Source organism: Serinus canaria, chromosome 18 (genome assembly GCF_022539315.1).
Source record: "Serinus canaria isolate serCan28SL12 chromosome 18, serCan2020, whole genome shotgun sequence".
In the NCBI taxonomy this organism is placed as follows: Eukaryota; Metazoa; Chordata; class Aves; order Passeriformes; family Fringillidae; genus Serinus; species Serinus canaria.
This window is the reverse complement of record NC_066331.1, coordinates 1,422,749-1,442,465: the sequence shown is the minus strand read 5'-3', so window position 1 is coordinate 1,442,465 and position 19,717 is coordinate 1,422,749. Positions and strand designations below refer to the sequence as shown.

Genomic DNA, 19,717 nt, shown 5'->3' with positions numbered 1-19,717 from the left:
AATTCCTGTTCCCTGCTGGCTTTTTCAGGCATTCCCAGGAAATCTCACCCTGCTGAGCTGAGCTTGAAGGAAATCTCAGTGAACTCTGAGCTCAGCTTTAAAAATTAACCCAGGCCCAAGGAATTCTCAGCTGAGTTTACAAAGGGAATAAAATCTCAGTGAACTCCGAGCTGAATTTACAAAATTAATTCAATCCCAAGGAATTCTCAGCTGAATTTACAAAATTAACCCAATCCAAAGGAATTTTCAGCTGAATTTACAAAATTAATAAAATCCCAAAGAATTCTCAGCTGAATTCACAGAATTAATAAAATCCCAAGGAATTCTGTGCTGAATTTACAAAATTAATCCAACCCCAAATGAATTTTCGGCTGAATTTTAAACATTAATCCAGTCCCAAGGAATTCTCAGCTGAATTTACAAAGTGAATAAAATCCTAAGGAATTCTCAGCTGAATTTGCAAACTGAATCCAATCCCAAGGAATTTCCAGCTGAATTTTAAAAATCAGTCCAGTCCCAAGGAATTCCCAACTTAAATTACAAAGTGAATAAAATCTCAAGGAATTCTCAGCTGAATTTACAAAGTGAATAAAATCCCAAAGAATTCTGAGCTGAATTTACAAAATGAATAAAATCCCAAGGAATTCTCAGCTGAATTTACAAAATGAATAAAATCCTAAGGAATTCTCAGTTTAATTTACAAAATTAATCCAATCCCAAGGAATTCTGAGCTGAATTTACAAGGTGAATAAAATCCCAAAGAATTCTCAGCTGAATTTACAAAATTAACCTGACCAAATGAATTCTGAGCTGAAATTACAAATTTACAGGCAATTCTTGAAGGAATAATTTCCAGTTAAAGGCCCCAAGGCCGTCCCCCCCCCTCAGCTCCTGCTGTTTTATCCCCTGGATCAGCAGGAATTGGGATCAAGGAGCCCCACACCAACCCCAGAGCACAAATTCCACCAGGAATATTTGGGATGGGAGGGAAATCTGTGGCATTTTACACCTGGAGTGGCCAAGTGTGGGATCCTGGAGAGCCGGAAGGGAAAAGGGAAAATCTGGGAAAAGCTGAAATTTCTGGGAAAACCGAGGCCAGGCTGAGCCTTCCCTGCCCCAGGAGAGAGGGAAAAGCCAAAATGTGGGAATATTTCTGTGGGATGCAGCCCTGCTCTTGGAATTAATAAAATGTCCCTGATGAGGAAGGGGGTTTTTAATTTTTACATTAATTAAGCTGTGATTCATTAATTAATTAATTAAGCAGCCCTGCCAAAACCTCCCTCTGAAAACTCCAGAGCAAACATTCCTGGATAAATCCACAATCCCAGCTGGAATGTCACATTTGTGGATCCAGTTTTATCCCCAAACTCAGCTCCTGCTGCAGGAACCTCTCTGGTTTTAGGGAATTCCTGCCCAGCCCGAAGTTCAGGGCGTGCACCGGGAGCTGGGAACATTTCCTGGGATCTGCAGCTTCTCCTTGGATTCCTGCCCCCCCCCGGGGGGAGGTGGCAGGGCAGGGGCACCTCTGGCCTGGGGGGGGTGGTCAGAGGGGACGTGGTGACATCCCAGCATCCCTGGGGAACCTTCCCAGCACCAATCCCAAATTCCAGGGGTCAGAGCACAGCTCAAACCTTCCCAACCCCAATCCCAAATCCTGAGCCTGAACGTTCCCAACACCAATCCCAAATCCTGAGCCTGAACGTTCCCAACACCAATCCCAAATCCTGGGATCAGAGCAGAGCTCAGACCTTCCCAACACCAATCCCAAATCCCAGGGTCAGAGCAGAGCTCAAACCTTCCCAGCACCAATCCCAAATCCTGAGCAGAGTCTGAACCTTCCCAACCCCAATCCCAAATCCTGAGCAGAGCCTGAATCTTCCCAACACCAATCCCAAATTCCAGAGATTGGAGCAGAGCTCAAACCTTCCCAACCCCAATCCCAAATCCTGAGCAGAGCCTGAACCTTCCCGACACCAATCCCAAATTCCTGGGGTCAGAGCAGAGCTCAGACCTTCCCAGCACCAATCCCAAATCCTAGCAGAGTCTGAATCTTCCCAACACCAATCCCAAATTCCAGGGGGTCGGAGCAGAGCTCAAACCCTCTCAACACCAATCCCAAATCCCAGAGATTGGACCAGAGCCTGAACCTTCCCAACCCCAATCCCAAATCCCGAGCAGAGCCCGAACCTCCCCAGCATCCATGGGGCTCCCCCAAACCCCTCAGAGCAGCTCCTGAAGCCCAGCTCAGCTGAAGCACGGCCACATCTCCAATTTGGACAGAAAAACCTCCCCAGATCCACCCCCAACTCCCAACATTCCCATCCCCTCCGCTCCCACAGCAACGCTTGGGAAAGTTATTCCCTAAAATCCTGGGGTTGGATTGAGCACAGGGAGCAGGGAAAACCCACCAGGCAGGGGCTTCAATCCTGGCTAAAATCCTTCCCTGCTCCCTGAGCCGGCCACTTTGGATAAAACAACGTGAATTCCAGAAAAAGGGAAGGCAAACTTCAGCAGCAGCAGCTTCAGAGGCAGAGGCTGTGATTAATCAGCTTGTCCACCTTGTCCAAATAGTCCACGAGCAATAATTAAAAACAATAAGCCAGGAACGGTGGGATCACACACAAGAAGGGCAGAGCTCCTTCCCCTCTCGCTCTTGTTTATTGTTCCAGCCCGTCCAGCCCCCAGCAGCTCCGGGCAGGCACAGCCCCTGCCAGCAGATGGATCTGCAGGGGGAAAAATGCCCCAATTCTGACCCTTCCCGTTCCATCCCTGACCCTCCCCAATTGTCCCCGTGCTGCCAATCAGCAGCAGCAGGGCCGGGGGACAATCTGCTGTCACCGGGTTCTGCTCCTCTCCAGGTACATTTTGTTCGGGTTTTGGCTCCAGCTGAGATCGGAACAACCTCCTGCCCGATTTTGCTTGGATATCCTGCAACAAATGAATTTATTAAATGAGATTTGGGGAGCTGAACTGAAGCGTGCACCGCCCTAGAGCTGGGGTTACCCAGGGAAAAGAACCCAAATTATCCCCTGCAATATTTGCTGGAAGTTTACCTTTATCACCGCAAAGAACAATGCAAAATTCAGCGTCCCTCTCCTGGTAAATTGGATATTTAGCAAAGAAATATAACTCTGGGAAAAGCATCCTCAAAAATTGGATATTTAGCAAAGGGAAGAAATGCAACTCTGGGAAAAGCGTCCTTGGTGTTTCAGGAATTAAAAACCCCAAATTCCACTGGAGAGAAGCAGAAAAGCCCCGCTCTGCTCACAGTGTTCCTGCAGACAAAGCTCTGGGACACAGCACGGCCACTTGCCTTTACACTCCCCCAGAGCAAAACTACTTCCCAAAAAAGTTTAATAAGTTTGCAAGCAAAAAAAAAAAAAAAAAAAATTAAAAAAAAAAACCAAAACCAACCCAAAATCACCACCAGAACCTCAGGGAAAACTAAAACCAACCAAGGAGAGGGTTTTGAGTGCGTTTATTCCCAGCTCCTTCCCCGCTGCCTTGTCGGGTTTTTTTTAATTTTAATTTTTTAATTTTTTTTTTATTTTATCTTCGCAATACCTTGAAGCCCCCCCTGGCCAGGGTAACGGCGACAATCGCGACAGGGCACGGCGGCGGCCGCTGCCCCAGGATGGTCCGGCCGCACAAAGGCTGCGAATGAAACAGCGAGGGAAACTTTAACGCTCGAGTCGCGGTGAAAAATTCTGGGCTCGGCTGTGGGGAAGGAGCAGAGCTCGGAGGTTTCTGCCCCAGAAAGGCGCCGAGGAGCGCGGGCAGGAGGGAGGTGGGAAGGGGCGCAGCTTTTTGGGCAGCTCCCACCAAATCCTTCTCCTGAAAAGCCGGGATGTGTTTCCTGCCCACCTGGACGGGGGTGCAGGGAGAGCCCCGGGGTGATGCGGAGCCGCACGGGAGAGCGGCTGGCGGCTCCAGCCAGGCCCTTCCCGCAGCCCCGGAAGGTTTGTGTCCCGGGAAATACCCGCGGTCACCACAGATAACCCCGGGCAGCCCCGGCCCTGCCGTGCCAGGCCTGATCCGCTCGGCAAAACTTTTATTTCTGTGCAGAGGGGGAGGGAAGAGGCCGCTCCTTCCCCGGGCACGGCTCCAGGCCGGGATGCGGGACCGGGATAGGGAACCGGGATTCGGGACTGGGATAGGGAACCGGGATGGAGAACCGGCATGAGGAACCGTAATGGGGAACCAGGATAAGGAACCGGGATGAGGAGCCGGGATCCGGGATTGGGTTTGGGAACCGGGATGGAGAACCGGCATGAGGAACCGTAATGGGGAACCAGGATAAGGAACCGGGATGGGGAACCGGGATGGGGAACAGGGATGGGGAACAGGGATGCGGGATCGGGATGAGGAACCGGGATGGGGAACCGGGATTAGGAAGCGGAATTGGAAACCGGGATGGGGGTCCCGCAGCCCGGTACGGCCGCGCCGGGGCCACCGGGATGGGGAACAACGACAGAAAGAGGAATAACCGGGGAACGCGCGGATGTCGCAGCGCTGGGTGGGCGGAGGGACACGCCGGACACCCCCTCCAAAAAGAAAAAGAAAAAAAAAAGAAAAAAAGGAAAAAAAGTTTGAAAAAGGAGAAAAAGCCGAAGCGCAGCAGCGCTTTTGGGCTCCCTGGGGCCGGTGACCAGCAGCCCCCCGAGGCCGCCCCCGCTCCGTCCCGCGGTACCGGGGGGAGTTCGGGGGGCGCGCCCGGCCCGGCCCGGCCCCCCCCGCCCCCCGCGCGCAGTTCCTGAGCCTCTGGCGCCCCCTCGGGACGGAGCCGCGCAGCGCCCGCGGGCCCCGCCGCGTCGCGCTCCGCTCCGCGCGTCCCGCCCGCCGCCAGCGCGGCTGCAGCGGCCCCGCCGGGCCCATCGGCGGCGCCTCCATCAGCCACCCGCGGGGACCGCGGGGCACGGGCGGGGCGCTGCGGGCGCTGTCGCCGCTGTCGCCGCCGCCGTCGCCGCCGCCCGTCCCGTCCCGCCCCGGCCGGGCCGTGCCCCCCGCGCCGCGCGGCCCCGCCCCCCCGCGCGGCTCAGCCAATGGGGGCGGAGCGGCCCCCGCGGGCCGCGCTGTGATTGGCCGGGCCGGGGCGGGCGCGCGGCCCCGCGCTGGGTATTTGTGCGCGCGTTGCGCGGCGGCCGCAGAGCCGCGCTGGAGACCGGCGGGGCCGCCGCGCCCGACACTGCCCCGGCGCTCGCCCCGCTCCTTGTCCTGCTCCTGGTCCCGCTCCCGGCCTCGCCAAAGTTCTTTTTCCCTTTCCTCGTTTCGGATTTTTTTTTGGTTTTCTTGCTTTTTGTAATTTTTTTTTTTTTTTAGCGTTTTTTGCGCTGAGGAGAAGTAATAAAAAGTTTTTTTGCGAACTTCTCGCGGTTCTTCCCCCTCCTCTCCGCAGCCGGTGGAGACTTTGTTTCTCCGAGTTTTTACTTTTTTTAACCCATCCCTGCCCCTTAGCGCCTAACTTCTTAATCTTTTTTTTTATTGTTAACCTTTTTTTCGCCCCCTCGTTCCCCCTCGGCCGCTTTCTCGCATGAATCTCCTCGACCCTTTCATGAAAATGACAGAAGAACAGGACAAATGTATCTCCGACGCCCCCAGCCCCACCATGTCGGATGACTCCGCCGGGTCCCCCTGCCCCTCTGGATCCGGCTCGGACACGGAGAACACCAGACCCCAAGAGAACACCTTCCCCAAGGGCGACCCGGACCTGAAGAAGGAGAACGACGAGGACAAGTTCCCGGTGTGCATCCGGGAGGCGGTGAGCCAGGTGTTGAAGGGCTACGACTGGACCCTGGTGCCGATGCCGGTGCGGGTGAACGGCTCCAGCAAGAACAAGCCGCACGTCAAGAGACCCATGAACGCCTTCATGGTGTGGGCGCAGGCGGCCCGCAGGAAGCTGGCGGACCAGTACCCGCATCTGCACAACGCCGAGCTCAGCAAGACCCTGGGCAAGCTCTGGAGGTGAGCGCGGGGCCGGGATGCCCGCGGGGAGCGGGGGATGCGGAGCGCGAGGATGTTGGGAACGCGCTGGGAAACTTGTGCGGAGCGCAGAACTTGTTGGGTGGAGGAGAAGCCGGGATACAGGAGGGGAGAAGAGGGAAAGTCCGTTCGCTGCGTGCTGGTGGAAGTGGTTTCTGCTCCCGGGGCGGGGGGACCGTGCGGAGCCCCCCGGGCTGCCCCGGCCGCGGTTTGTTTGCGCTGCGGGTGCGGAGGAAATGATGGATTTGGGGATTGCATCAGCTCGGGCCGGGCCGGAGGGAGCGCGGGGCGATGCGGGGAGGGAGGGAGTGAGGGAGCGAGGGTGGGTGGCGGCGGTGAGTGGCGCAGGGCCGGGTGGCCTCCGAGTGCCAGAATAAGGCGGGGAGGGGAGGAAAACACGAGGCGAGTGAGTCACCTGGGCCACCGCGTCCTCGGGGACCGCGCGAGGGGCGGGGGGGATCCCGCAGCGGTGACACGGGGCAGGAAAGCTGGCCCTGGCAGGCGGGGATGTCCCCAAAGTCCCCCGGGACAGCGAGATGTGCCCGCAGGGTGGGGAGGGAGAGGGCTGGACCCCGATGCCGCTCCTGCAGCTCTGGTCTGGCCACCGAAGCAATCTGGGGGACAAGGGCGTGACAACCAGAGAGCGCCGGGGACAAGGGGGTGACAGCCAACCAGTGTCCCGGGCAGGGGGTTCGGATTGTGGGGGGCTTTGCATCGCTCTTTGGGGGGGTCCGAGGGAGGGACCGGCACTGGTGTCACTGCTCGGCGCCCTCGAGCCGCCAGTGACCCCGCGCCCCCCGTGTCCCCCCAGGCTGCTGAACGAGAGCGAGAAGCGCCCGTTCGTGGAGGAGGCCGAGCGGCTGCGGGTGCAGCACAAGAAGGACCACCCCGACTACAAGTACCAGCCCCGGCGGAGGAAGTCGGTGAAGAACGGGCAGGCGGAGCAGGAGGAGGGCGCCGAGCAGACCCACATCTCCCCCAACGCCATCTTCAAGGCGCTGCAGGCGGACTCGCCCCAGTCCTCCTCCAGCATCAGCGAGGTGCACTCGCCCGGGGAGCACTCGGGTAGGTACCCACGGGGCCCGCGGGGGGCACGGCACGGCTGCCAGAAACTGCAGCCCAGACCGGGCTGAAGTCGGGGCTGGGTGAGGGGAGGGGAAGGAAAGGAAAGAGCCGGGAACGGAGTGAGAGCGGGGAGAACTGCCCACGAGCCGTGCCCAGAGCCTGGGCACACAAATTGTCACCCCGCTGCGGCCACTTCCCTCTGTTTGCCCGTGAGAACCACGAGCCCGTGCTGTTTAAAACCCAAAAACGCAGCTTGTGTCTGCGGGCAGAGCCCCTGGGGCTGCGCTCCTTGTCCCTCACTCCGGACATGTGTCCATCACTGTTCAGGGTGCTGTCACCCCCGCCCCACCCTCACCGCTGTCCTTCCTCCCCCAGGCCAGTCCCAGGGGCCCCCCACGCCCCCCACCACCCCCAAGACGGACGCCCAGCCGGGCAAGCAGGACCTGAAGCGCGAGGGCCGCTCGCTGGGCGAGGGCGGCCGGCAGCCGCCGCACATCGACTTCCGCGACGTGGACATCGGCGAGCTCAGCAGCGACGTCATCTCCAACATCGAGACCTTCGACGTCAACGAGTTCGACCAGTACCTGCCCCCCAACGGGCACCCCGGCCAGGTCACCTACACGGGCACCTACGGCATCAGCGGCGCCGCGGGTGTCTGGATGTCCAAGCAGCAGCAGCAGCAGCAGCAGCAGCCGCCAGCGGCGCAGCTGCCGGCGCTGAGCGCCGAGCAGGGCCCCCAGCAGCAACAGCAGCAGCAGCAGCAAAGGACCCACATCAAGACGGAGCAGCTGAGCCCCAGCCACTACAGCGAGCAGCAGCAGCACTCCCCGCAGCAGCAGCAGCAGCAGCAGCAGCTGAGCTACAGCTCCTTCAACCTGCAGCACTACAGCTCGTCCTACCCCAGCATCAGCCGCGCTCAGTACGAGTACGGCGAGCACCAGGGCTCCTCGGGCTCCTACTACAGCCACGCCGGGCAGGGCGCAGGGCTCTACTCCACCTTCAGCTACATGAGCCCGGCGCAGCGCCCCATGTACACCCCCATCGCCGACACGGCGGGCGTGCCCTCCATCCCGCAGACGCACAGCCCGCAGCACTGGGAGCAGCCCGTCTACACGCAGCTCACCCGGCCCTAAGCCAGCCGAGAAGGCGCCGGGAAAAATCCGTAAAAACCGTCGGAAAATCAAGTCAGCGAAGAGGGAAAGCGGCGAGGAGTCGCCTCAGAGCGGGTGAGGTTGAAACGATGATTGCAAAGACGCTGGCGCCTCGAGCCTTCTGCACTACAGCATCCTCCAAGACCCGCTCCCAGCCCCGAAATTTGGGACAGGCTTGCCAAGGACTGGACTTGAGCTCTGCTTCTTCCAGCGTGGAGAGGAGGTTTCCACCCAACGCGCCCAGCTGGCTCCTTCTCTGGACTTTTGTAATGATTTTTTTTCTTTTTTTTTTTTTTTTAGCAGTAATTAAAAGCCAGATTAAAAAAATAAAAATTAAAAAAAAAAAAAGGGGGGGGTTAAAAGAGAGAACTCAGAGTCCTCTGTGAGGAATATTCTCTATTTTAAATATTTTTAGTATGTACTGTGTATGATTCGTTACCGATTGTGAGGGGATTTATACCTATTTTTTAGAGATTTTTTTGAAATGCTCTTATTTTTCCAACAGCTAAAACAAAAAAAAACAAAAAATGACACTTAGTGGAGCAGCCCTAGGTTTTCTTGCAGAGGTATTTTTGTATAGAGAAGTGTCTTTTTTTTGCTCTAAAAATGAAACTAAACCAGCGTGCTCTGCCCTGGGAACCCAGCACTGGGGCAGGGACCAGCATGGGAGAGGCTTTATTTTTCTAACTCGTAACAAAACCAGCCAGGAGGAGAACTTCACTTTATTTTTTAATAACCTTGAGCCTTAAAAGAAAAACAAAAAGAGAGAAAAGAAAAAAAAAAACATTAAAAACCCACGGAGCAGCCCCCAAAGTGCTGCTGGAAGCCTTAAAGCAGCCCCTGATAATCACCGGCCCCGGGTGGGGCTGAGCCCGACCCCTCCGGGCACCCCTGCCCAGCCCGGGGTGCCAACCCCAGCCAGGGGCTCCTCTCTGCCTGGGAGCCCCCACGGACCCTTTAAATTATTTATTTGGGGAGAAGAGCAGCCTTTAATCACCGTTTTCCTTGGGTTTTGTGAAGTCCTTTCAGAAGTTAGTTGGGAGCATTGTTTGGAAGGTGACCGTGCCTGTTAAATTATGGTCTGAAACTGTAACCAGTCCTTTATTTATCTCTTTAATTCCTTTTTTTTTTTGTCGTTGTTATTATTATTATTATTATTATTCTTTTTTTTTTTTTTGGAATCTGTGTCCTGGGTTTGTACAAACTTTGTGCTCTTCCTTTTTTGTTTTGTTTGGAGTTTTGGTTTGTTTTTTTTTTTTTTGCCTTCGAGGAGAAACTGGAAGAAGAAAAAGAAAAAAAAAGAGAAAAATGAGATTTGTACAAACTAAAGATTGCAAATGTAGCGGATCACTGAATCATTTGCCTTGTTTCCTGCCTCAGCTCTCTGGGACACAGCAGCTCGTGCAAGGACGAGCCCCACACCCCAGCCCTGCTGCAGGGGTGGCACCGTTTTAGCCTTCACCCCCCCAAAAACTGCCTGGGAGAGCTGGGGGGGACACTGATCTTGGTGAAGCTGTGGCTGAACAGTTAAGGATTGCTTTTTAAAAAAGACAGCAGACTTTTTTTATTTAAAAAAAAAAATAATGATATATTTGTTAACTTTTTTTTTTTTTTTAGGGATTCAGTAGGAGAAAAAAAAAATCTTAAAGCACTCTTATAATATGGCATCTTTCTATTTCTGTATAAAAGCAGATCTTTTTAAAGTATTTCTGTAACTTAAAAGACCTGTCCTTTAAATCATATTTTGTCTTTAGGTAAGTTCGGTTTGGTTTTGGTTACAAGATCCTTCTCTTTGTGAAACTTACCATTTTTTTTTGTTTTGTTTTTTTGTTTGGTTTGGTTTATTTTTTTTGTTGGTTTTTTTTTTATTGTATATTATTGTTTGCAATAAATATACATTGTATCAAAAATTGCACCTGCCCCGGTTGTGGGGTTTTTAATCGGGGTTTTTAATCGGGGTTTTTAATCGGGGTTTTTAATCGGGGTTTTTAATCGGGGTTTTTAATCGGGGTTTTTAATCGGGGTTTTTAATCGGGGTTTTTAATCGGGGTTTTTATCAGGGTTTTTCCCGGCCTCCAGGGGACACGGAATGCTGGATGGGTTTGGGTTCATGGCTGAGGGTTGGGATGTCCCCTCCTCTTTATCCCAAGCACATCCAGGGAATAAATGGGATTAAATGGACAAATCCAGGCTGGCCAGGTCAGGTTGTGACCCCAAAGGGGACACCTGAGCTCTGGCTGTCCCCAAATCCTGCTGGCTCTGCTCCCCCTGGGCTCTCTGCTGGATTTTGGGGATGCTGAGCACGAGGGGAGGAGGAAGGAGCGACCCCAAGGGTTTGGGCTTTCAGGTCATCCTTAAAAAACTGCTGCAATCCTCCCAAAAATACCCCAAATGTCCCACCAGCCACGCAGGACATGTGCCACCCTCAGGGATCGATGTCCCCTGTCCCTCCTGGGAAGGAATCACCCCCCTGGCTCAGCCCAGCTTGGATTTTCCAGCCAAACCCATCCCAAGCCCGTCCCTGCCCTGCTGGGCTCTGGAGCAGCTCAGGCCAGGCTTTGTCACCTCCCCCCTGCCGCTGTCACCTCCGAGCTGGCTGGGGACACAAATCTGAGCAGGTCCCTGCAAGGCCTCAGATTCCAGCTGGGAAAACTCCTGACAGATGTCCCAACTTGTCCCAAAATCCCTCCTGGAGCTGCTGTGGGGCACCAGGGAAAGCAGAGCCAGGCAAAAAACGGGATTGGGGATGGGCAAACCCAGGCCCGGGGGTGACCCCAAAGGGGACCCTGAGATCTGGCTGTCCCCAAATCCGCCTGTCCCTGCTCCCACCTGCCCCGTTCAGTCCCAGCAGTCAGGTGCAGATTTGATCCCCCCTGGAATCTTTTCCTGGCTGGAAAAGCCCCAGAGCTGCGCCCTCCCCACCTCTGCCCAGCGATTCCCGCTGCAGCCGAGCTCCCGGCGGGATTCATTAACGCTGAGCGTTAATTGGGGTCAGTGTCGCTCTGCTGTGCCCTGTGGGAACTCCTCCATCCCAGACATTTCTCCTCCTCAGCGCTTCCCCTCCCCGCTCGCTTTGCCCGCTCCCGGATTTGGGCCAACAGAACCGAGCCAGCTCCTGGGTTTGGGCTGAGGAAGGAGCTCCGGGAGAGCCACGGACAATCCCACCGAGCAGAAAATGCTCCCGGGGGTGGGAAAGGGGCCGGGATTGGGACAGGCAGTGCCTGGAGCAGGAGGGACCTTCCTCATCCCGCCCCATCGCCAGCGGGGCAGATCCCACCGAGATTCCCGGGACTTTTCCTGGGACAATTCTGTCCCCTCTGCCCCCTTCTCCAGCAGAAGCATCCCTGGGATTTCTTCCTCACAAAAACCCCAGAACAGCAAAGCTTTTGGGATTTTTCTGCTCTTTTGTCCCAGCCTGGCCCTGCCATCCCTGCTCTGCTCCTGGGGTGGGCTCGGGAATTTTTGGGGCTCCCCTGGCCCAAGCCGAGCTGGACACGGGGCAGCTCCGGGCGGCTCGGGGGGACTCGCAGGGAGGGGAAAGGGCTGGAAATCCGCCCGGCTTCGGGCAGCAGGGCTGGGGAGCAGAGGGGAGGGCACGGGTGAGCGTGGGGATCTGCACCTTACCAGGTCAAGATCCACCACCCAAAATCCCAATTTCAGGGCAAAATCCCATGAGGATTTGCACCTTGCATTTTCCAGACCCACCACCCCAAATCCCAAATTCCGGGACTGACCATCCCCCACACCAGAGTGCTGGGAAGGATTTAACCCCTCAGCCCCCGAGGTGACAGCTCTGACGTGACCCCCCAGCCAACCCAGGTAGGACAGAGCTCCTGTCCCCTCCCAGATGTGTCAGAAAGATCCCAAAAAGCAGTTTCACAGCTGATTTCCCTGCTGCCAGCGTGGGGATTAATTCCCCGGCTATCACCACGCAGAGTCTCGCTCCATAAATCCCCAGCTGCTAATAATGAGGCTGGACAGGAGTTTTAAAGCTTCAGCAGACAGTTTACAATTAACCTGCTCCTGTCAGCTGGAAAATCACCTTAAAATGGGATTCCAGCTCTCCTCTGACTCACTCCGAGTGGGAGTTTCGCTTTTGGAGAGTGAGAAACTGCCCTGGAAACCGGGGGAGGCCCCAGGGGAGCTTTCAGCTCAGGGCTGACCTGAATTTGTCCCAGAATCGGAGCAGATTTCACCAGGTGTCCCTCGGGACTGCCAGCCCAGCCCTTGGAAGCTGGAAATCACCTCCAGAGCTCGGGAGATTTTCAGGCTCATCCCAAGCAAAGTTTTTCATCAAGGAGACAAAGCACACCTTGGATTTAGCAGCTGGGGGAGAGGAAAATGAGGATTTTGGAGCCCCAAAGTACCAGAGATGCCCCAGGAATGACAAACACAGAGCGCAGGGTGCATCCACCATCAGCAGGAATTTCTGCCTGGAAAGGGTGGGCAGACCTCGGGACTGCCCTGGGAGGGGGCTCCAAACCAGTGGAGGAAGATGAGGATGAAAATCTGAGCCTGGTTTGCTCCAAATTATTGGAGTTTGGGGAAGATGAGGATTAAAATCTGAGCCTGGTTTGCTCCAAAATATTGAAATTTGAGATGGGAACGGAGGATGAAAACTGGAGCCTGGTTTGCTCCAAATTATTGGAATTTGAGGATGGAGAGGAGGATGAAAATCTGAGCCTGGTTTCCTCTAAATCATTGGAGTTTGGAGGAAGATGAGGATGAAAATCTGAGCCTGATTTGCTCCAAATTATTGGAGTTTGAGATGGGAGCAGAGGATGAAAATCTGAGACTGGTTTGCTCCAAATCATTGGAGTTTGGAGGAAGATGAGGATGAAAATCTGAGCCTGGTTTGCTCCAAATTATTGGAGTTTTGGAGAAGATGAAGATGAAAATCTGATTTTCCGTGATTCTCCGTGGTTCCTGATTCTCCGTGGGTTCTTTCCATGCTGGGAGGTGAATTCCAGGAGCTGGAGTCACCATCCCAGTGGTCGCGTCCCAGCTGAGCCGGGGGACCAGGACATCCCTGGAGCTCTGACACCCTCCTCGGCTCCCTCCTTTAACAGCTCCCTCACAGCTTTTAAAGATAAAAATCATCCTCAAAAAGAAAATTTGGACTTTTACCGCGAGGGTGGGGAGGCTCTGGTATAGAATTCCCAGAGGAGCTGGGGCTGCCCCATCCCTGGGATTGTTCCAGGAGCCACCTGGGATGGGGAAGGTGGGAATGGATGGGATTTACGGTCCCTTCCCACCCAAACCATTCCATAATTCCGCTCCGGGAAGCTTTGGGATGCAAACCATCCCTCGTGGAGGTTTGTCCCTCGTCCTGGCCACAGCTCCAAGGTGAAGTTCCCCCTGGAAACACCTTTGAAAAGCCCCCAGAAGGAATTCCACCAGCCAGGAGCCGCTGGGGCAGGGGGTGGGGAGGGAGCGGGGAGCCGCCCAGTCATTTTCTGTGATTAAAAGGCAAATTTTATTCCTGGAGAAACTTGGAAGCAAATGTGGCGTTGCCATGGTTTCACACCCACTGGCTGGAAATGACAATATTAGCGGGGTGACCTGGTAATTAGAAACTGTGCCCCCAGGTCAGGCTGCGGAGAAAATAAAGAGAGATTAGGGCGTGCTGGAGGCAGCGCACAAAGCTGCGGGCTCCTGCGCTCCCCACCTTTTATAAGCGGCCCATTGAGATGCAGATTGTGACTTTCCACCTGGGGCTGCTAATCTGTCTCACAGCCGGCTGGAACAATGGGGCAGCGCTCCGAGCCGCCCCCTCGGGCTGGCCGCGCTCCCCCGCGCTGCTGTCCCCCTGTTCTCAGGGGAAATAAACCCCAAACCCGAGGGGTTCCTTGGCACGGGATGGTGGGCATGGCTGCGTCCTCCTCTCCAGCCCTGAATCCCCTGGGGCTGGAGTAAAACGGGCTCGGGTGTTCATCCTCGTCTTCCTCAAAACTCCAATGATTTGCAGTAAAACAGGTTCTGATTTTCCTCCTCCTCTCTCATCCCAAATTCCAATTATTTGGAGCAAACCAGGCTCAGATTTTCATCCTCATCTTCCCCCAGAATTCCTATGATTTGGAGCAAATCAGGCTCAGATTTTCACCTTCATCTTCTCCAAAACTCCAATAATTTGGAGGAAAACAAGTTCAGGTTTTCATGCTCATCTTCTCCAAACTCCAATGATTTGGAGCAAATCAGGCTCAGATTTTCATCCTCCTCTCCATCCCCAAGTTCCAATAATTTGGAGTAAAACATGTTCAGATTCTCATCCTCATCTTCCCCAAAACTCCAATAATCTGGAGGAAAACACATTCTGATTTTCATCCTCATCTTCCCCAAACTCCTACAATTTGGAGCAAACCAGGTTCTGATTTTCACCTTCATCTTCTCCAAAACTCCAATAATTTGGAGGAAAACAAGTTCAGGTTTTCATCCTCATCTTCCCCAAACTCCAATGATTTGGAGCAAGCCAGGCTCAGATTTTCATCCTCCTCTCCCATCCCCCAAATTCCAATAATTTGGAGCAAAACAGGTTCTGATTTTCCTCCTCCTCCTCTCCCACCCCAAAACTTCAACGATTTGGAATAAAACAGGCTCAGATTTTAATTATTGGAGCTTTGGGGAAAATGAGGATGAAAATCTGAGCCTGTTTTTCTCCAAATCATTGGAATTTGAGATGGGAGAGGAGGATGAAAATCTGAGCCTGGGTTTGCTCCAAATCATTGGAGTTTTGAGGAAGGTGAGGATGAAAATCAGAACCTGTTTTATTCCAAATCATTGGAGCTTTGGGGTGGGAGAGGAGGATGAAAATCTGAGCCTGATTTGCTCCAGATTATCGGAATTTGGGAATTTGGGTGTTTGCAGCTGCGTTTCCCTGGTGGCAGCTGCTGCCAGGGACTGTCCTGAGGGCTGGCGGGGAGGAACCATCCCCAGGTAATTATCAGGATGTTCAGTCCCGTTTTTGCAGGGTAATTCCGGTGTCCCCGAAGGCAGGTGACATCCCGAGAGGGGAAGGCTGGAGCTCCTGGAGCTGCTCCGGGCCCTTGAGCGCTCTTCACTTTCACTGAGGGCATTTCAGGCAGCGCTGATCCCGGCCCCGGCTCCTCCTGGAATTTATCCCCTTCCCTGGAGGTACCAAAGCCCCGGGAAATGCGGGGTTGGGGTCCCAGCCCCCCCCCCCCCCCCACCCCAGGATGGATTTTGGCATTTCTGGGGCTTTGTGGGCCTGCAGGGCTGAGCTCAGCAGCTCCGTGAGAGCAGTGCCAGCATTCCCAGCTCCAGAGCCACCTCAGCCTTTCAGAGTAGCAGAGAAAGAGGGAAAATAATTCCCAGGAGTGCTGGGAGGGCACAGCGGAGGGTGCTGCCCTTCCCTTCTTCACCCCATTCTTTGTGAAATGGCAAATACAGGAAGGGAAAGGAAATGGGGGGGGGGGGGGAATCCAGAAACCCTTGGGAAGAGCAAAACCATTTATTGTGGGAAATCCAGGAAAAAAAAATCCTGGAAAAGAATCTGGAAGCTCTTGGGAAAAGCAGTGAGCTGAACCCTTCAGTCTGGAAAATCCAGGAAAAAAATTCTGGAATGGAATCCTGAAACCCTTGGGAAAAGCAGTGGGCTAAACCCTTCAGTCTGGAAAATCCAGGAATTAATCTGGAAATCCTTGGGAAGAGCAGTGAGTAAACCCCTTCATTCTGCAAAATCCAGAAAAGAATCTTGGAAAGGAATCCAGAAACCCTTGGGAAGAGCAGTGACCAAAACCCTTCATTCTGGAAAATCCAGTAAAGTGTCCATGAAATTAATCTGGAAGCCCTTGGGAAGCACAGTGGGCTAAACCCTTCATTCTGGGAAAATCCAGGAATTAATCCTGGAAATTAATCTGGTCTCCTTGGGAAGTCCAGTGGGGAAACCCTTCATTCTGCAAAATCCAGAAAATAATCCTGGAAAAGGGACTGGAAGCCCTTGGGAAGCACAGTGGGCTAAACCCTTCCTTCTGGGAAAATCCAGGAATTATTCTGGAAATCCTTGGGAAAAGCAGTGAGAAAACCCCTTCATTCTGGAAAATCCAGAAAGTAATCCTGGAAAAGGGACTGGAAGCCCTCGGGAAGAGCAGTGGGCAACCCCTTCATTCCCATTTATTTGGTGACAAAACCTGGATTGCACCTTGGAGCACCCGGGACTGAGGGAGGGAGAAGGGGAAAAGCCCGGCTGGATCCCTGCCGTGCCCACCTCGGCATCCCGGCACAGCCCAGCTCCTCCGTGCCTCAGTTTCCCCATTCCAGCTCCTGCCATGCCTGCAAACCCCTGACCCCATTTTTACACTTTCCTGGCCGAGATCAGCCCCCAAGGGCTGATTTGGACCCCAGACCCTGAGAAACCACCCCAAAAGCCCCCAAACCCGAACCTCCCCATCCCCATCCCCACCTCCCCATCCCCACCTCCCCATCCCCACCTCTCGCTCCCTCCCGAGCTGTCAGGGTTTATTTTGTTCGGGGGGATTTTCTGGCCCGCCGTGCCCCCTCCCCGACCGGGCAGAGCCTTTCCCAGGGAGCCGCAGCCCGCTCCGGCCTCATTAGCATCCCGCTGCATAATTAAACCTTATTTGCATTGTCATGCAAAGCAGCCTGGGATGACAACACTTCAGCCCCGACGACGCAGGAACGCCGCCAGCAAGGTTCTCACACTGGTTTTAGCCCTGGCCAACCCGGCCCGGAGGTTTTAATTAATTAATTAATTAATTAATTAATTAACGGGTGCTGAGCTCCGCTGACAGCCCCGCCGCTCTCCGGCCGCGCTCCGGGGTTTTGTGGGGTGGAATTTTGGGTTGGAAAGGAGCTGGAAGCTCATCCCATCCCACCCCACGGCTCTGGGATGATCCAAGCTGGCCTTGGGCACTTCCAGGGATGGGGCAGCCGTGGAATAACCTGAATCAAGATCAGATTTTCATCCTCCTCTCCATCCCCAAAACTTCAATAATTTGGACCAAATCAAGCTCAGATTTTCATCTTCATCTTGCCCAAAACTCCAATAATTTGGAGCAAACCAGGCTCAGATTTTCATTCTCCTCTCCATCCCCAAACTTCAACAATTTGGAGCAAATCAAGCTCAGATTTTCGTCCTCCTCTCCATCCCCAAAACTTCAAAAATTTGGAGCGAATGAGGAACCAGATTTTCATCCTCATCTTCCCCAAAACTCCAATCATTTGGAGCAAATCAAGCTCAGATTTTCATCCTCATCTCCCACTTCAAACTCCAATAATTTGGAGCAAAGCAGGCTGAGATTTCATCTTCCTCTCCTACTTCAAACTCCAATAATTGGGAGTAAAACAAGCTCAGATTTTCATCCTCCTCTCCATCCCCAAAACTTCAATAATTTGGACCAAATCAAGCTCAGATTTTCATCCTCATCTCCATCCCCAAAACTCCAATAATTTGGACCAAATCAAGCTCAGATTTTCCGTCCTCCTCTCCCACTTCAAACTCCAGGAATTCGGAGCAAAGCAGGCTCAGATTTTCAGAGAAGGGTTCCTTCCACGGGATACTTTTAACCCCATAAAAATAAATTCAAGGGAAGGATTCCTTCCATGGAATACTTTTAACTCCATAAAACAAACGAAAGCCGCAGCCCAGGCAGGCTGGGGATGATTTCCCAGGTGGGTTCTGCCCTCCCTGAAGCCCCAGAGCAGCCAGGAGGGCTCCAGAAGCTTCTCCTGCCCCCAGACCCACATCCTGGGGGGGTTTCTGCTGGCTCTGGGGGGATTCTGGTGCTTGGGGGGAGAAGGGAGAGCTGGCCCAGGACCCCTCGGGGAGGAGCTGGGCTGGATCTGAGCCCCTCTCCTGGGACCTTCCCCTTCCCTGCTGCTCTCCCTGGGGCAGGAGTGGGAGCAGTTCCTGTCACAGGCACTGGGAAGGGACATTTTCCCCAGAAAAGCAGCGAAATAGGAGCTGGTTCTCAAATCATTCCAGCAGAGCCAGGGGAGAACTCCCCGGGCTGCCTGACCCCACCGGGAGCAAGAGCAGAGAGGGAGGATCCAGGTGGATTTATGGCTCTAAGGAATTCCCAGCCCCGATTCCAGAAGGGATTCACCTTCCCCGGGGGCAGAGTCCCATTCCCTGGCAGAGGGGTCTGCGAGGAGCCTCAGAGCCTCCACCCAGAGGATTCTGCTCCAAGGGAGGAAGTTCAGAACCTTTTTATCAGCTCCAGGATCTTTTATTAGCCCCAAAATCTTTTATCAGCTCCACGATCTTTTATTAGCCCAAAATATTGCATCATCCCCAAAATCTTTTGTCAACCCCAAAGTCTTTTATCATCCCCCAAATCGTTTATCAGCATCAGAATATTTTATCACCCCGAGAATCTTTTATCAGCCCCAAAATCTTTTATCAGCCCCAAAATCTTTTATCATCTCCAGAAACTTTTATCAGCCCCAAAATCTTTTATCACCCCTGGAATCTTTTATCAGCCCCCAAATCCTTTATCAGCCCCAAAATCTTTTATCAGCTCCAGAAATTTTATCAACTCCAGAATCTTGTCTCAGCCCCAAAGTCCTTTATCAGCTCCAGAATATTTTATTTGCTCCAAAACATTTTTCCTTTATTTGCCCCAAAACCTTTTATCACCCCCAGAATCTTTTCTCAGCCCCAAAACCTTTATCACCCCCAGAATCTTTTATCAGCCCCCAAAACCTTTATCACCCCCAGAATCTTTTATCAGCCCCCAGAATCTTTTATCAGCCCCAAAACCTTTTATCAGCTCCAGAATGTTTTATTTGCTCCCAAACCCTTTTCTTCCTTTATTTGCCCCAAAACTTTTTCTCAGCCCCAGAATCTTTTCTCAGCCCCAGACCTGCAGGGAGGGAGCAGAGCCAGAACCAGCCCCGGTTCCTGCCCCTCCCTGCTCCAGACCCTGCTGTGTCCACGGAAACCCTGGAAAAGTCCCCAAATCCCTCAGGCTGCTTTTCCAGCTCCTTGAGAGGAGAGGAGCTCACTCTCCCAGCTCCTGGGATTTCAGGAGTTTTTTTAGCTGGGTAAATCTTCATTCTCCTTTCTTGCCAGGGAGTGATCTTGCAGAAGAGGAAATTAAAAACCCCCGGAGTTGATTTTGGGGTGGATCCCTTTGGGGACACGAAGGAGCAGCACAAATCCCCAGCCTGGCCCTGCTGGGCTCCTTCTGCAGAGCGAAAACACAACCCAGAGAAATCAAATATTCCCCGAGCTGGGCCCGGGTTCATGTTCAGCAGCTCGGAAAAATGACAACTCCTTGTTTGGACTTTCTCCTAATTCCCATTTCATCCGGGCCTCCCCTAATCCAGACTCAATCCATCTTCCCTCCTGTTTGTTTGCTCTCCCCCTCCCTTTTTTTTTCTTTTTTTTTTTTTTTTTTTCTTTTAACCTGTTTAATCCTTTTAAGTTCAAGGATTTGAAAAGCAAATACTATAAAAGATGAAAGGTGCGTTGGAGGAAATCAACTTTGATAAGAGGCTTTTATGGCTTGTAAACCTCATTCCGGCCCTTGGGCTTGAAAGGC

General features: G+C 53.4%; 2 protein-coding genes across 2 annotated transcripts in view; one reads left to right on the top strand and one right to left on the bottom strand.

Moving 5' to 3' along the window:
* LOC108962649 (uncharacterized) overlaps positions 1 to 4,639 on the bottom strand; it is a 13,031-nt gene extending 8,392 nt beyond the window's left edge. The window contains exons 1-2 of the mRNA XM_018918775.3: positions 3,565 to 4,639; positions 2,652 to 2,928 (exon numbers count right to left, since the gene is read on the bottom strand). Of these exons, the coding sequence (XP_018774320.2) occupies positions 2,652 to 2,928; positions 3,565 to 4,272 (985 nt within the window). The 5' untranslated portion in view covers positions 4,273 to 4,639. The remainder of the gene's footprint in view (positions 1 to 2,651; positions 2,929 to 3,564) is intronic.
* A 512-nt stretch (positions 4,640 to 5,151) lies between these two features.
* On the top strand, positions 5,152 to 10,043 carry SOX9 (SRY-box transcription factor 9). The gene is made up of 3 exons (XM_009094308.3): positions 5,152 to 5,961; positions 6,791 to 7,044; positions 7,420 to 10,043. Exons 1-3 carry the CDS (start codon positions 5,531 to 5,533, stop codon positions 8,175 to 8,177), a joined length of 1,443 nt encoding a protein of 480 aa, XP_009092556.2. The 5' UTR covers positions 5,152 to 5,530; the 3' UTR covers positions 8,178 to 10,043.
* Positions 10,044 to 19,717: the final 9,674 nt, after the last annotated feature.

Excerpts from the sequence above, each read along its gene's own strand:
- SOX9 (XM_009094308.3), top strand. The coding sequence starts at position 5,531 with ATGAATCTCCTCGACCCTTTCATGAAAATGACAGAAGAACAGGACAAA. Across the intron at positions 5,962-6,790 it reads ACCCTGGGCAAGCTCTGGAG|GCTGCTGAACGAGAGCGAGA; the intron begins GTGAGCGCGGGG and ends GTGTCCCCCCAG. Across the intron at positions 7,045-7,419 it reads CTCGCCCGGGGAGCACTCGG|GCCAGTCCCAGGGGCCCCCC; the intron begins GTAGGTACCCAC and ends TTCCTCCCCCAG.